The sequence below is a fragment of the Pelobates fuscus genome, chromosome 4 (assembly GCF_036172605.1).
Source record: "Pelobates fuscus isolate aPelFus1 chromosome 4, aPelFus1.pri, whole genome shotgun sequence".
Lineage (NCBI taxonomy): Eukaryota > Metazoa > Chordata > Amphibia > Anura > Pelobatidae > Pelobates > Pelobates fuscus.
This window is the reverse complement of record NC_086320.1, coordinates 146,378,676-146,396,965: the sequence shown is the minus strand read 5'-3', so window position 1 is coordinate 146,396,965 and position 18,290 is coordinate 146,378,676. Positions and strand designations below refer to the sequence as shown.

At 39.9% G+C, this 18,290-nt stretch overlaps 1 protein-coding gene across 2 annotated transcripts in view; it reads left to right on the top strand.

Annotated features, from left to right (window-relative positions):
• Positions 1-8,647, top strand: part of SLC66A2 (solute carrier family 66 member 2) — a 105,916-nt gene extending 97,269 nt beyond the window's left edge. For both annotated transcript variants that reach the window (XM_063451664.1, XM_063451666.1), the window contains one exon: positions 6,556-8,647. In XM_063451664.1, coding sequence (XP_063307734.1) covers positions 6,556-6,763 — 208 coding nt within the window. In that variant the 3' untranslated portion in view covers positions 6,764-8,647. The remainder of the gene's footprint in view (positions 1-6,555) is intronic.
• The last annotated feature ends 9,643 nt before the right edge of the window (positions 8,648-18,290 follow it).

Sequence of the window (18,290 nt, the reverse complement as noted above, 5' to 3'; positions counted from 1 at the left end):
TCCAGATGGAGGAGCAACTAGATTAGTCACCACTGAATGTTCAGCACCAGTGTCGATCATGAACGCACTCCTTTTCCCCCCTATTGATACATCGACCATAGGCTCCGCTCGACCAAGGGGGATGGAGCCCGGTCGGTATCAATAGTCCTCCATGACCGTGTCAGCCAATCCTACAAAGTCCCTACCTTCTCTATCGCGAGACCTTTGCGCTGCTGGAATATACCTGTCTTCCCTAACACTTCCTCTGTTCCCATTACTCCCTCTATAACCATTACTCCCTCCGGGACCTCCTCTACCTCTCGCTCTGCCTCTAAAGTTTCCGTAGCCTGCCCTGGGTTGGTCTCTCTCGTACTGCTCTCTTTGCGGACATTCGTTCCTCCAATGCCCTTCTTCCTTGCAATACGCACACTGATCCCTACTCAAAGGCTCCCTACTCCATCTATTATTGCCTCTATCTGGGCCCCGTTTATCTACGCCTGCGATCGCTACCGCTAGCATATCAGCCTTTTTACGCATCTTGCGCTCCTCCTCTTTCTTGCTTTCTGTTTCCCTATTCATATACACCTTATTAGCTACCTCCATTAGTTGGGTGATTGACATACCTGCAAACCCTTCTAACTTTTGTAGCTTGCGCTTAATATCTCCGTAAGCTTGGCTGACAAAGGCGGAGTTCACCATTCGGGAATTGTCTGCGTCTTCCGGATTAAAGGGGGTGTACAAGCGGTACGCCTCCAATAATCGGTCATAAAAGACACTGGGCGCTTCATCGCTTTTCTGGATCACCTCAACTGTCTTCGACATGTTAATGGCTTTCTTTCCTCCGGCTTTCATGCCAGCAATTATAGCGTCTCTATAGGCTCTGAGTTGAACCATATCAGCACCATTTACGTTCCAATCGGGATCAGTGTTGGGATAATGTGTTGCGGCCCATGCTGCTGGATTAGCTTGGTTCAAAGCACGGGCTCTATCCTCTAATGCTTTAATGGCTGCTTGATTTATTCTTGTCCTTTCCTCATTGTTAAATAAAGTCATTAATAACTGCTGGCAATCAGCCCATGTCGGATTATGTGTCTGTACTATTGAGGTGAACAGATCAGTCATGGCTTGTGGTTTCTCAGTATACGAGGAATTATGGGTCTTCCAGTTTAAAAGGTCGGTAGTGGTGAAAGGGACATATACGAAGACAGGGTCAGCGTGTGCCATTTGACCTGCGGCATCGATATAAGCTGACCCGGGATTTAAGCGAAGAGGCATCTGATAGTGCTTTAATTGTTGGGCACCAGTCAACTGTCGGGTTTGGATGGGGCTACGTAGGGAAGCGTCAGTCATGGGTTCCGGTCGGGGAGATATAGGGTATGGGGATGTGGGAGGTTGGTTTTGGGAAAAGGTAGTGAATAGAACACTTCGGGCCGAGCTAGATGAAGCTTGACCGGAAGTCTGAAGTGGCGCCAAATCAGGATATTCGTTTCTAATGGGGGTGGGTTCTGGTTCCGGAAGGGGAGATTTAGTACGAGGGGGGGTGGATCCTGTACTGGAGGAGGAAGCGGAAGTGGATGAGGGTAATGAGGGAAGGGTTACAGGACTTCCTGTATTTGCGTCACTTCCTCTTACCGGAAAGTAAGGGGGCGGCAAAGGGATCTCGGACTCAGGGGGCGTGTCCAAAATGGGCCTAACACCAGTCCTAGTGGACGAACAAGTCCTAGCTACCATGAGGCGACACTGCTCCTCGTGGCATGTCCGGAGCCATTTTGGCGAGTCATTTACGGCCTGTCTCCAACAATCAATATAAGGAAACTGGCCGTAAAGTTCAGGCCTACCTGATACAGCCACGTGTAAGCGCTGTACCAGAGTTGGATCCAAACTGCCACGTGGCGGCCATGCCGCAACCAAAGTAGGCCACTCCCTAGTGCACAAAGTGACCAAACGTACAGGGGACATCTTAACCCCAAAATCACAAACTTTGAATCCCTTTTTAAAATTCTTAACCATACATCCTAAGGGATCCGGAATCGTTGACTGCGACGCACCCATATTTAACAGTGGAACGTCGTCGACAACGATTACTATACACGCGTACTATTCAACAGTCACACCCGTTTCCTCTGGCAACAGCACCACGTGGTACGGTTACCAAGTGAAACGTACACAATAACAATAAACACTCAGGGAATTCCCGTACACACACAGCTGCTACACCAGTCACTATATAATCAATATTATGCCCTTTGGCGTAACTACACAGTCACCCACGCTATAATTCTCTATATACGAATTACCCGTCTATAACACACCCCAGTAACATCGTCTTTTACAAATAGCGGTTACAGTACGGTTAGCATAGGTCAAAGCACAAGTTAAGGTCACAATACAATTATTAGTGGTTATGGTGTTAAACATGCAATGGACGACAATGATTAGTACTTATTATATAATGTCAGTAAATATACAGGGTTATGGTACCGTGCACTATAATACAGCAACACACTATTAACACTCTCGCTAGACGGCTGAGCTCGCGCTATCTAACAAGATATACACTTTACTAAAACAATCGTTAACACATTTACAATTCCCAACTAAACTATTGGCCAGTACCTTGAATGGACTACCTAAAACTATATACACCCGTTTTGGTTAGCCACACTGCCCAATCACCACATATACATAGCGAGCTAGAGAACCGAATTTACACAGGCGCCTCTTAGTCGCACTATACAACGAGCTAGAGATCCGAATTTACACAGGCGCCTCTTAGTCGTACTATCAAAAGTCTAGTGGGTTCCAAATTTACACGCCTTCCTACTTAGCCCAGATAGGATGAGAACTAGCGAACCGAATTTACACAGGCGCCGCTTAGTCTCCCGGTCCCTCCGACCTAGCGAACGTAATATACACCCTAGAACGCTAGTCTAGACAAGACACCGGTGTCCGGCTAGGGCTATCTTACACCAGGACCCCGCCTGACTAACCAAATCAAACGGTCTGACTAAAGAGCGTTCGATCGAGCGGTGCGCCTTCGCTCCTTCCCTCCGACAGAGGGGGCAGATACAGATTCAAAAACCCCTTTGGGCCTACCGCACAATCGGTATACCCCTAGCGGGTCCTGCCGTCTAAAACAGCAGTTATCTTACCTCCTCGTTCCTGAACCTGAGTTCACACTCATCGACGGGGACACCCCAGCACTTCTCACGTAGAGGCCGATGATCTCCTGGACAACAGACCAGTGGCGCCGAGACGAAGGGAGGTCCACGCAGAAGTTCAGGGGTGCAGCCGTAGAGAACGTGGGCAAAGATAGACCGTCTCACGCCTCTGCCTCTCAGCTACCGTTGAACGATGAGCTTCCCGGCCAATGCACCAAATGATACCGGAGAAACTGACGGAAGCCAAGCACAGAGAGATGGACACAGGTTTCTTCAGGAAGGAAGAGATTCTTTATTGGATCACCGATCGGGACTCAGAGGGACTAGCGTCACCAAAATACAGCAAAGTCTGAGTACTGAATACATAGAGTACATTCCTTATATAGCACTGTAGCTCCTCCCACAATTAACTACACCCACACATACCCTTAACCTATTTAATGAATAGAGTCTAAACTCATCCATCCGGTCTAACCACGTGGCTCATCTGATACAAAGGAGAGGGACGCGTAATTCCAGTTCTTACATTCCTGCACCTGGTCAGTACAGTGATGACAGTATCTTAGCTACGTGTTATTAACTAACTGATACTACAAACACATATACATACATATGCCTTGTGGCAATCTTAGCCTGCTAAACTTGTATTTTACTGGAATTACATCACAGTACATATTGCACAAGCCCTTTCTGTGCAGAGGATTATAGAGGACATGTTTAGTGCTCCCACTGAAAACCATGGGAGAGCTAGAATTGAAGATTCAGCCACTTACCAGTAAATAGGATCTTACTGGATCTTACTCCTCTAGTACATTATATAAAGGGTATATAATAGAATTAAAAGGGAGCTCAACTTCAGGCTGTAGTGGCCCTTTAATGCTGAGCTTCCGCTGCCTTTATAGTCCTGTTATCTCGCAATTTAGGAGTTTGTGTTTTGTTTTTTTCCTCTCTTCTTTTCGCATTATCTTTATATCTTTAGTTCCAGTTTGAAGAAACGTATTGTATTTCTTCCCTGTATGAAATTGGCTGTGTTGAAAGCTATGCCAAGATCCAATACTCACAAGTGACATCTGGCCAATGTGCTTTGTGCTCACTCCAGTACATCCAGCCGTTTTTACTGTAGCATGTCTTCTTTATAGATCCCGTAAACCACCTCCAAATATGTTTTATGATTGATGCTATAAAAGATAAAATTGTGCTGTATTAAAGGGCACACCGGCAGGACATCAGAACGCCATTACTCTTGTCAGCATGAACAAATTGCTCAACTCAACTGGAAAATTTTGGAGCAAGAAAAATGCATAACCAGCAAAAGAAAAAGTAGGGTTGCTAAACAATGCCAGAAAATTGCCTTTGTCACAGAGATTTTCTGCCTGTGCAGTGATTGTGATGAACTAACTGGATTGTTTTAGTGTAGGTTTAATGTCAAGAAATGGGAATTCCAAGTCCTGTACCTGCAGACTCTTGTCCAAAGAGAGAGAACAGGTTCATTCTACTTTAGAAAGTGCTGATTTATAAGATAATATAATATAAACTCTAAGCACTTCTGGAAATGTGTGATTTAAAAAGTGCAGAACGAATGTGCATTTTGAATGTAAACATACATTATGACGTTGGATAAAAAACAAAATCTCTTTAGTACACGTTTTCCAGCTGAGCTAAAACCATATATTTGTTTTTTACATAAACAAACACTCTCTCTCTCTCTCTCTCTCTCATATTTTTAGCTTTATCTGCTACGTTAAGAGAACTATAACATACTTAATAACATCATTTATTATATTAGATGAAAAGTGTAAAAGAAATGTGGCTCACAAACAATCTGGAAATAGTGAATACAAATTCAAAAAGATAAGTCCTGCGCTCACTCCCATCACTCCTGTGCGGCAGCAATGACCACAGTACACATCAGCCCCAATAAATAGTTAAAACCCAAAGGTAAAAAGTTACCTGCGCTCTCTCCTTAATCCCTATGTATATTTAGACAAATGGAGGTCATCTAGTTACTCCAATGGCCATTGGAGGGAATGCCCGCCTGCCAACATCAGAGCAGACCCCCCTAAGCGGGTCCTACACTGATACTTCACCTTGCTTCCTTGAGCTTCTGACAAAGATCTCTCCACTGAGACAGAGAGGGGTATTTTTTATTTTTTTTATTTATTTTTTACCTCCATTTGTCTAAATATACATAGGGATTAAGGAGAGAGCGCAGGTAACTTTTTTTTCTTTGGTTTTTAATCTGGAAATAGTGTTTTTGGTGTTTTTATGATGCCTTGTGAAATCACATCCAGCTTTGTGGTCGCATCAGCAGTGCCAGGGATGAATACATTACAATACAGTGCTGGTTGCACTGGTTTTCCTGGTAACTGTACCAGTTAGTACTTTAGACTACTTTTTTCGAACAAAGTGTAAATTACAATGGCGTCAGCCACTCACAAGGTTCAAATTAGGCAGATTTATTGGAGCGAAAAAAATACTATAGAACAGCATTTCGAAATTCACCAAGATCTTTGTCAAGCTTGACAAATCTTATAATGATCGATGTGTTTTCGTGCTACGTGTCATGAAAAGTATCAGTTTTTCAGAATTCAAAGCGATTCGGATTTTAGGCTAAAATAACTGTAATAAAATATAACATTCTTGTATTTTTATTCAGTTCAGCTATTCTGGCCTAGAGCTGGAAATTAATTATGAATTTCAAACCACTCAAGCTTAGTAAATAAACCTGACAGGGAATACTATAATGTCCTATGCATATGTGTATAGAACCGAAGCATATAGGTATAAACTACTGCAATAGAAACCCGTAAATTGAATCACCTTATAACTATTCTAGAATGTATTGGGTTTAAGTGCACATTTCATGATGTGCCTACAGCCTCTTACTTGCTAGGCGGGGAGGAACACTTGCTGTAGTGTAATTGTTATAATCTAATCCAAGTTTGTATTAAAAAGGGCTGTTCATCTTTACATTTTATTACAGAATGTATAGACTTTTATTTTTTTTAACCTATACCAGACCTTGTCACTATTTGAGTCCCGTCGTTCCGGACATGTAAATGCATTGATGGAAATGAGTGTTATTTATTTACATTTTTAAATCACCGTGGCAGAAAATGAAATTTTAGCAGCTATAATTAATAGAAAAAAAAAAACAACGACGTGGCATGATAAATAGGGCCAGTAAATGAAAAGAGAATAAAATTAAATATGCTCACTGGTGTATGTTACATGCACCACTGAAGTGTGTTGCTTATGTGAAATTCAATGCATTTTTAATGTATAACATTACGTTATAGGCAGGAATTATTAAATGGCAACATGGGCCTTGGAAAGCAATCCCATGTAATATGCTAAAAGGTATGTGTAATGCGTTTAATGTATACTTATTCTCTCTGTATTTTGCTTTCCTCAGCATCAAAATGGTATTGATGTGGACAAGTGGAGATACGTTCAAGACTGTATATTTTGTACTGAATCAAGCCCCTTTCCAGTTCACAATCTGCGGCCTACTTCAGGTGTTTGTGGACATCACCATCCTGCTGCAGGTGTACCTGTACAGCCGCTACCCTCAGAAGCCACTTCCTCACCCCATACATGCTAGCAGTGCCAAAGTTCTGTGACGAGAAAAAAAAAAGAACTGTTTTACTGTGTGCTTCCTGGTCATTGAACTGCACCTTCTACAGCTTCCATGGTATACATACCACCAGGGACATGTGAAGTCCACCAATATATTCTGTTTTTCTTTTTTTTCTTTGTATGTTTGTTTTCCCCAGAGAATTGAGGTATTGATGCTACAGTCACTCTTTACAGGTTTGTGCATGTATTTCTATAAGTAAATGTGTAAATCATTGTACAGCATGTATTTATGTATTTGCAATGAGTATGTGTGTTGGTGTATACACACACACACCAACAGACATGCAGAGATTGACCGCATTATAGAGAATTTAGGATCCTGGATTATTTATTTTTTCTTTCTAATATATCCTGTTTGATATGCTGACCACCAACAAACTACCAATGACTACCCATTGCATGCAACTATACGACACTATACAATATCACAGCATGTTAAGCAAACTGAGGTCAGTTTCATTTGGACACAATCTACTTATCACTAAAATGTTTTGTTTAAAAAAAAAAAAAAAAATTGTTTGCCAATCCAATTTGTATGTATATGGATACATCCAGAATATCTCCAAACAAACTCATATGCATATACATACATACATACACACACACACGTAACCTGTAGCAGAAAAAGTTTGGTACGTTGTAATAGATAATCACCTCTAGCTGCTTTGTATAAAAAGATTATTCAGTGCCAGAACAACACAAAGCAGTGAGTTCCATCCCAGTCCTCTAGAAACACCACCAGTCCAAGATCTTGGTATTTCACCGTTATGTTCTTTTGGGGACGCTGCCAATACTTGCGCCATTGGTTTGCCTGAGGACGGGATTGAAGAAAAACTGCTATAGAGGAATGTCTTGTGTATCCATATCTTTGGTTCAGAACACCATTTCTCACTAGCTGAAATTAAATACACGTATCTCTTTCCATTATAGATTAGCGCACATTTTCATTGACACGCATCTGCACGGCAATGGTGATTACCTCTTCTGTGTCACTGCATTAGCTGCACTTTATCAGTATTACTTATAATGAGCAAAGCTTTGCAGTTTAGTTCTTAATTATTAGTCTGTTTTCTACATCTAGGACCTACGACTTTTTGTTCCATTTTTATACCTCATCGATAAAGATGGAGGAGTGTTTCCTGGTAGAAATTATTATAGAGGCCTTACATTGATTTTGTGCTATTTTTCATGAATATGAAGTATTTATGTCCTATTGCATTGTTATTAGTGTTTTGAATTCTTCATCAAAGTCTGTGAAAGGAAATTAGCAAAAGGAGCCTGTGTGGTACTTTAATGGTTTATTGCAGGGTTAGTATATTGTAACATTTCAGCTGATATTAGACTATACTGCCAGGTGATTTCGATCGAGCTTTTAGTCTATACATCAATTGCTTATATTCTAAACCACATCACTGTATTGTAAATACATTGACATCATTTTGCATTTAAATCAACTACGTATGCAATTAAATATATAGCTTGTACATGTTTACACATGACTGTGTGCAGTATTCTTTAATACCAGGTAAAGGCACCTAGATTATATTCTTATTATAAATACATTAAAAAAAAAAAAAAAAAGCTTTAGCTAATGACAAGGCACAACACCACTGTCCCTACAAATAAATGATAAATAGCTTTAATTTGGTACTGTTGGCAGCTGCAGTGGTAAGCTTACATGAATATACCTCTGAATATTAGCTATATAACAGCAGGTTTATCTGAGCTGTTATCAGCTCTGTAGTTTGTCCCCGATTTTCCACAGTGAAAAGAGCCAAACAATCTGCCAAAACAATGGCAATTTATGAAGTAATATATCAGCCCACGGATTTATAACTGTCAATTTAATATTGGAACTCTGCGCTTAATTGGGGTAATTTTAATTTATATAAATATATATGTTTACAAAATTAGCTTGGAGAGTGCTTTTTGCTTCTGTGTTCATATGTTTCACTGTATTGGTGTTTCTTTGCTCCCGTTGTCTATAATCCGACTCAGGAAATGTGAGCACTCTTAATTTGCAAATACGAATCAGCTACAGTGCAATGACTTTGATATTTACATTTATATACTAGATCAGATTTGTTTACATTTTACCTCTGGCACCAATGAATTTCTGAGCAGATATGAAAGTAATTCCAGTGTCTGTCTTTATTGTCTTAGTTGTTTTTTTGTTTTTTTGTTACTGTGGGTGATTGTGTTTTGATATATATATATATATATATATATATATATATATATATATATATATATATATATTTGTGTGTGTGTTTGTACATAGATTAGATTGGTAGTTAGGCAAAATATAATTTCTTAGGTTTGATTTACCCAGAATTGCATGTGTTCCTTGTGATCTATTCTATATGTTCTCCGAGTGAAAGCCTAAGTTAGGTATTTGTTAACAAAGCTTATTTGATAAGCATGTGGCAATGGACTGTTTTTAAATAAAGGCCAGTGCTTGTTTGGGTATGTAATTATTAGCTACGGCATTGTAACTTATCTTTTGGTAGAATATTATTGTACTGAATTTGCCTTAGCCATGTTATCATAGACAACTTTTCTTCAAGGACAGAGTATTGCATGGGGACAATAGTATTCTAATGCTTCAATTTTCACAACTACTCCCAAGCTCTTACAATTACTTCACCAATATATACATTCCTTCTTTATTTAATGATTAATAATTGATAGTGTTTGTCCTTTGATGGCCACTCTTGTGTGCCACAGCCATTTTAACAGACATCCATATTGTAAGCCTAAACCATCAACATCTAATCATCTTTTTCAGAACTCCAAGCCAAGTATAAAGGGGATGTTTATTTTGACAGTCTTTGATTGCATAATATATCCGTGTTTTTAACCCTTTAAAGCAGTGCATGGGCAACCTGAAACATTACCACCAAAGGTATTTAGCAAACATTTATATTGTACATGTAGAAAACTTTTCCAATTTGCATTAGAACATTCCAAACACCTAGAGAACTTTAGCTTACTTGCTTTACGTGGTGTCCTTTTTTTCATGTTACAAAAAGTGTATATTGTATTAGACAACTGGTCCTGTTACTTCCTGGTTTGGTTAGCTCAGTGGAGCTAAACACAAGCACCGTGCAAATATTTCCCATTGAGCTACATTGGGAAGTCTGTGATTGGACAACCACAGAAAGTCAGGGCTTAGTTAGAAGGGAGGGCTTGCAAAGCCTGCAGATGAGATCTGCAGCTTTTACAATCTGTCTGTAAACATTCTTTAAGTTTGCAGATAAAGTAAGCATTGCACACTTGCAATGGATCCTCATTGGAAAAATTCATGCACGTTTTCATTGGAGTATATCTACTAAATAGTGTTTTTGTTTGGGGGCAGTAAAGTGTCCCTTTACTGTATTAATACAATTTCTTTATCTGAGCAAACTATGACTAGGTAAAGTAATCAAAGTAATGTATCATTACATTGTTTCCCCTTTCAATTAGCAGTGAATCTTAAAAAAACAAAAAAAAAAACTCACCTGCTATCCAGCACTAAACAAAGCTCCTGGTGCTGCTCTCCCGTGCCCACTCGTAACGTCACTGGGGCCGCTCATGAGAAGCTTGTGATTGGACAGTTTTTCCAGCTCAGATTGCATGTGCGTGCTCTGAGCTGGCAAGGGAAGGGAGAGAGGCAGAGAAAGGGAATGCGGAGGAGAAAGGGAGGTGTTCTTTTTATTTTTTGTGTTCTTAAATACACCAGTGATGCAGAGGGAGGGGAAAGAGCTGACTTTCCCATGCAGAGTTCTGAGCTACCAATGTCACATGTGCTGGGGGTACAACAAACACCCTCCAGCACACAATTACAAATATCTCTGTATGTGCAGTGTTTCAAGCTGTGACTATGCACATACTGACTCCTACCAAATCACTGAAGTGGTCATGATGGTTGGAGTAACCCTTTAATTAAAATGTACTGGTGTTTCCAATACAGTAGTTATACTTATTTTGCATTGCTTTTCTATGTACACACAAATATATATTCTAATTAAATATACAATCAAAACTTGCAATAGATGTTGATGTTGATGTTGTTTCCCTTGTAATCGGGAATTAAAATGCTGATAGGGGTGATTATTGTTACATAACTCTCAGGGTATGTAGTATTGAATGTCGATATTGTAAATGAAGAGGGAGGCTGCTGTGTATGTGACAGACATGTTTTACTTTGATCCAGGTGGTGTCCAGCTTTTGTTAGACTTTATTATTATTATTTTTAGAAATTTCTGTCATTTGACAGCTTTTGTATTACAATGTTATTATGATTCCCCTTGCATTCTGATTACCTTGTATAATAGGCCTTCTTTGTAGGTCAGTAAAAATGTTTTTTCTGTTTATAGTTTTATGTTGGACAAATAGTGTACATCAGTGGTCCTTCCTATTGATCTTTGTAAGGAAGGCGCATAATAGAAAACAACTTTTGTATAATATGATGTTATTTAACAGCACAGTTGCAGTGCATACAAAGACTTAGCAATTTAAAATATGCTGGGCAGAATTCAGTACCAATTAAAGTTTTAAATAATTTAGCCTATTTGGGATATTGGAAGGATGTTTGACAAAGCTTTGAGTTCCTTATCCCGATTTAGTATATTTTCAAAATGATGCTGCTCTTTGTTATAAGATTATTCTATTTTGTATTGTCTTGTATTCAATAAAGAAAAAGTGGATATTGAGCTCTGGATGCAAGAAAGATGTAAAACCTATTGCTATGTGATGTCATAATCACACAGCCATGAATTAATAAAATTACTTTGCAGCCAAGTGCACAAGTAAGTGTGACATGAACATTGGCTGCGGGCCTGAAGAATGAAGTAACTATGGGCGGACAGGTACTTTAGAATTTTTTTCCAGTTGACTATGGCACGAACACCCTTTAACATTAAAGGGGCACAACCATGAAAATATTTATCTCCCTTAATTCTCAGCACAGTCTTTGTAGTCCGTAGTAGTTTTAGATAAATATGACATTCATTGAATGTTAAATTCTAAAATATTGTTTCATTTGCTGCTGTGCATGGGTTAAAAATATTATTATTATTTTCAGCACTGGGTCTAATCCATGACATCCCTTTAGAAATACATTCTGTATATGTTGCCTTATTATACTTAGACAAAAATGTCCACATAAGCAAAATGAGAACAAGCCTTAGTCTTAAACTAATGGAAACCCGGTACAGTTCACATAATTATTTTTAGGTGACAAGTAGAAAAAGAGAAGCATAATAAAATAATAAGACAAAAAAAAAAAATATATATATATATATATTTTGAAACTGCTCGATGCAAATAAGACATTTTTGTACACAAGCACATGTATCTTTTTCATGATTGTGTCCCTTTAACAACCTTATGGTATTTGATTTGTCTTACTACCAAAATAAGACTTGATTTACAGCATCGACTATTCCGCATTAAGCGTTTTGATTGCACTCTAACATTCCTGCAGTTTTATTTTAAAAATATTGTCTACTAGTTATTTTTTAATGTTCGTAAAACATGTTGTTTTTTTTGTCAATGGTGTAAAATGTTACAATTTGTAAACATGTTATGTAAGACACTTGATCACTGTATGTTACATTTGTAAGTTATGTTGTACTGTATGCATACCTTCTTGCCAAAGTGACCTTCTAGACCTGGTGGTGGTTACATTTTGCTCCCCTGATATTTACAAGCTACACTACCCATGCTCGGCCAACCTCAGAGCTGGAAAATGTAGTTTGCAATAATTTGGAGTGCCAAAGTTAGACATCACTGTATTAGATGTAATGTTTGGACTATATTTACCAAAAGGTAAAAACCCCTGAGATATTTCATATCCTGGGGTCATCACCTTGAACTTAAAGCATACCTACGAAGTGGGACAGTAGCCTGAATAGCTTGAAACTAGCCTCACTGAGTAGTTGACTTTAATGAAGTATGTTAAGGCATCATGCTATAACGGTAGAATACAATGCTTTCACATGTTAGTAAATACAATCTTCTACTTGATCTGAATGTGTATCCTTTTAATAAAAAAATCATATTCCAGTTAAATTTGTTTGTGTTTCTTAAAACAAAAAACTTTCATATAATTAGATGCCGCATTAAGTTTTGATGTACTGAATGATAATGCAATTTGTATAACCTGTCATTTTTGTTTTAGACTGCTATGTGATGTGCTAGACCACATTTTCTCTGTTACATTTCACCTGCACTGTACTAATTAAAGATCTTGTCGTCTTTTTCCCAGACACCTTTGAAATAATAATAAATATGTGCAGTTGTCTTCGAAGTTTGAAGAGAAAGTCACCTTTTGATTTGGTAACCATTACATTTGTATTCACAGCAGTAAATGCTGGTTAGGCATTTAATTGGGGTGAGGTTTGTTGTGGTAACGACAGGGCACACCTTGACACTGCTGGGTATTGTTGCCAACGTCCTCAGGTGCCAACTTTGGCATTTTCTTTCAAAATGTCATACATGCTGGGAACCCTTCCAAAATCACAATAAGAATACACCCACTGCATCATAGGAGAAATTGTAAAAATGTAATTAAAATTTTGAGAAGAAATCATATCATTACTAAGTTTATTAAATTTGGCTTTCGTGCTATGCAAAAAAAAAAAAAAGGGACAGTTTTCACTTAGCGTATTAAAATTAAAGAGACACTGCCAAAAGGTGTTTTTTTTTTTTTTTTCTAATCTAATGTATAGCATTTAATATCGTGGATGGCAACTATCCATAGGTTTTTACCTTTTATTTATTTTTACTTTTTCTCAAAAGAAATGTATACATTTATGCTGCCAAACCACCTCTGAAATAAAACCTGATGTTATTAAAGTCGTTTCCAGAATACGTTTTTGACATATCAGGCCCCGCTATATTTTGAGGATAAGTGCTTTGTTTTTCATGTAAATTATAAATGAATTCAACATTCTGTTTAGCATTTCATAAAATGTGTGCTTTATAAAAATGGAAAAAGACTGGGGAATGTTTATTTGATCTGAGTGTTTTGCGTTAACATAAATTTGCACTGTTTTTATAAAAGAATCCTTTGAAATTGATCAAGCTACCGACTCTTACAACTGTAACTGTTTTTGTGACTATACTCAAAGTTGGTGAAAAATTTAATATAAAGAAATTGAATGTGAACTTTTGTTCTTTTTAATTTGTGCCTCTACTTTTTTTGTTTTTAGTGTTTAATACAATTAACCAGAATTTGCAGTAAAGGAAGTATAAACATTAAATTACTCCTTACAGGAAGTGTTAAGGAAGGCTGTGTAAGTCACATGCAGGGAGCTGTGACATATCTATTGATGCTTTGGAACGCTGTAATTCAGTTTGAGAGCCAATTTGGAGTTGCTTTGCATTCTTACTTCCTTTACCAAAAGCTCTATTGGGGCATAAAATACGGTTATGACTAGGACAGCAAGTCTTCTGTGAGTTTTCTGTCAATATATCCCGTTTTATTTTGTATAGAGTATTTTATTTTTTAAAGGGACATTGTTTTAGAGAAACTGTAATGTTCATATTGCAGGGTTAAGACTGCCTATAGTGGCTGTCTACCATCCAAGGGATGCTGAATAGTACCGAATGTGTGTCTTCAGGCAACAATTTAAGTTCCTTGTGGCAGAATTTCTGCAGAGTTGTGGATTTGGTCAGCATTAATGGTCTACTCATTGCTTAAAGTACAGGTAGATATCTACCCATTATGCTATACCATCACAGATGCATTTGAATGTCCCCAAATATACTTTACATCATTACAGTGACCCCATACATACAGCCAAAGTCATTAATAATGATCTTCAGTGTTAATAACAAGGAGTCCTGGAAGTGATGGTCTGGGTACCCACAGAGAACTGATCTTAGCATGAAGTCTGTTTGGGATTACATGAAGAGACACAAGCAACTGGGACTGCCTAAATCCACAATAGAACTGTTAGTTCTCCAAGATATTTGGAACAACCTCTCTGCCAGGTTACTTAAAAAAGTTGATGCAAGTGTACAGTGAAGAAATTATGCTGTTTTATAGGCAACAGCTGGTCACAACAAATACTGATTTAATTTTTGTTTCTGTTCACTCACTTTGTATTTTGTTAATTGATAATAAAAAATAAATACTCTCAATACTGTCATGCACCTTGTTTTTTGCTTTCCCTAAGTTAAAAGGGAAATCCCTTGCTCGCTGTGCCTACAGGGGTATCCCCTATACCTCACTGACGAGGCCTTACAAGGCTTAAACTATCGTCTGGGGTTGCTGGTATTTCTCATGCAGAGAGTACCGGCCTGCATTTTGGATCTCTCCTGCCCTTTTGGGTGTGATCAGTGTAATATGCAAACGGCCTGGTTCTTTTTGTAATGGCACAAGATGAGCTAAAACCAGCTTGAGATCTGAGCGGGGACCCACCGAAGGGCAGGCTATTTGAGCTGTTGTCCAGTCTCAGTACTCTCATGCACCTCACTTTTTGCTCTCCCCGATCAAAATAAACTATGGCCTTTTTAAAACATTGTTACTTTACAGAATGTTTAAACTCCTGCCTCCTGTAGTATGTTTGTGTTCACTGAAATCGAATATAGGGTGTGTTCAAACCCTCCTATTAGCAGGGCTTATCACATCACCAGGGCTTTGCTGCAGCCAGCACTGTGTAAAGTACGGACAGTGGTGTATGCTGTCAGATTTAAAGGAAAACACTTTGACATTAGGAATATAAAAGTGTATTCCTAACACTATAGTGTGCTGTTAAAATTGTAGGTCCCCTTCCTAGCAGTGCTGTTCTATTGCTTCCTTATTTAAGATTGAGATCAATGATCTCAGCCAATCCAATGCTTGGGAGGCTAGTGTGCATGAGCAAAAAAATCAATGCCCTGCGTCAATCAGATGGTCTGTATGAGATCGTCTGATAGAAATTGTCAAGTTGACACTGAAGCCCCAGATTAATCAGGTGGTAAGTTCTTGCCACTACCACCTGAAACTTCTGAGGTCTACTTTTAGATTCATTGCCCCCTCCGATCAAATCTCGGTGGTCAACGCCATCATCGGTAGTCGATTGGACTACTGCAATGCTCTATACCATGGACTGCCTCAGAACATCATACACAAGCTCCAGTTGATACAGAACGCAGCTGCAAGGCTACTTACGGGTGTGGCCCGCAATGACCATATCACTCCATCATTAAGAGCCTTGCACTGGCTGCCCGTTCGTGAACGGGTTCTGTTTAAAACTGGTTGTTTGGTATACAAGGCAATCCATGGCATGGGACGAGACTATCTGAAGGATAAATTCACACGCTATGCTCCCAGTCGATCCTTGAGATCGGCTGATTTGGACTTATTGAAGATTCCAAATTTCAAAAAGAAAAAGTGCGGAGGGAGGACGAGTGATGTTCAGGCAGCGCAACTGTGGAACTCCCTGCCCCTGACATTAAGACTTGAGAATGATCTACTGAAGTTCCGCCGGAGCTTAAAAACAGTCTTATTTGCTCAGGCGTACGGGATTACATGAAAATTTTAACCCTGGTTTTAAATGCACTTGATTTCAATGCTGTTGTTTGCTGGATATTGTTTTATCTGTTTTTATTGCTGGTATGCGCATCGAGACCCTATGGGTAACAAGACTGCGTTTCTTAAGAATTTTTAATAAATAAATAAATAATAAGTTTCACTCCGTTATTGCCACAGGAGCGCCCCTAGTTGCTTTCAGTATGACAGCCACTAGAAGCATTTAAACCCTACAATGTAAGCATTGCTGTTTCTGCAGAATGACAATGTTTTACATTGCATATATGAACAGACAGGGACTTGTCACCCAGACCACTTCATTGAAATGAAGTGGTCTGGGTCATGGGCGTCCACAGGAAAATGCTATAATGCAAGGAGGCCCCTGCACGCTCTCTTTCCTTTAAGAGGTGAAACCGCTCTCAAATTGTTTAACCCCAAAGGCTTCCTCCAGCTCCAGATCTCCAGGTCGCTCAGTGGTATTCAGCTTCTGAAACGGAGTGTCAGGAAGTGAAGATTGATGTCAGGCATGGGTGCCACTGATTGGCTAGAGTGGTCAGCTGACACTCTAAGTCAATCGCTAGTTCCCGATTCATAATTTTTTTTACGTTTTTATGAATGGGGAGCTACTGATTGTCCAGAATGAAGTGGAGGGATCACTTCACTTGTCCTTCCTGCTCCAATCTCATTTTCTTCTCCTTCATTTGACACAGTCTTCTTTTTCTTCTGACACAGTCATCTCTCCTCCATGGCACCTTCTGCTCCTTTACCTATCTGCTACTTTCTGCCTATTTGGCACCCTTCTGCTCCTTTCTCTTTCTGATCCCTTTCTGTTCCTTGCAGACCCACCCTTCTCCTTGCAGCCCCTTCCTGCTTCTTGCAGACCCTTCCTGCTCCTTGCCGACCCTTTCTGCGCCCTCCTGCTTCTTGCAAACCCTTCCTTCTCCTTGCTGCTCATTTCTGTTCCTTTTCCTACTTTACCTTTCTGCTCCTTCTGCCCTTTCCAGATAATTGTTGACCCTTTCTGCTCCTTGATTTCCCTTCCTGCTCATTGCAGACCCTTCCTTATTCTTGCTGCCCTTTTCTGCTTCTTTATGCCGCATCCAGCTTCTTGAAGCTCCTTCTAGCTCCTTGCTGACCCTTTCTGTTCCATGTAGACCTTTTCTGTTCCTTCTCCTACTTTACCTTTGTGCTCCTTCTGATTCTTTCTGCTCCTTGCTGCCCCTTCTTTCTCCTTGCTGCCCCTTCCTGCTCCTTGCTGACCCATCTTGCCCCTTGCAGGCCCCTTCTGCCCCTTGCAGACCCTTCGTGCCCCTTGCAGATTGCTCCTGGCTCTTGCCGACCCCTCCTGCTCCTTGCTGCTCCTTCTACTTCACCCTCCTGCTTTTTGCAAACATTTCCTACCCCTTCCTGCTTCTTGCTGCCGCTTCCTGCTCCTTTCTATTCCTTGCTGACCCCTCCTGCCCCTTGCAGAACCTTTCTGCTCATTTCTGCTTCTTCTACTTTACCTTCCTGTAGGCTGTCTCCCCTCCCCCATCCCTCACTTACCTGATCTGTAGACTGCCCCCCAATTCCTAACTTACCTCAACTGTAGGCTGCCTCCCCATTCCTCACTTAACTGATCTGTAGGATGCCCCCCCCCAATCCCTCACTTACCTGATCTGTAGTCTGCTCCCCCTCCCATGCCGCACTTACCTGATCTGTAGGCTGTCTCTGCTGGCTGTACTCTGTGCTGAAGTCAGGAGAAGGAAGCAGGGATAAGCTGTAGCTTCCTTTCCCTGCCTTTCTCCATTCACAGCCACTGGCCACCTACTGGCCAGCGCCGGTATTGCAGTGTATTCTCACACTGAAGCAAAAAATAGCAGCACAAGCTGGAAAATCCAGGGTGGGGCAAGTGCCCCCCCTTGTCGCCCCCTGTGGACGCCCATGGTCTGGGTGCCAATAGTGCCCCTTGAAAAAGGATATTTCTCCCCTGCAATATTTTGCAGAGTACTGTGGCAGATCACAAAGTA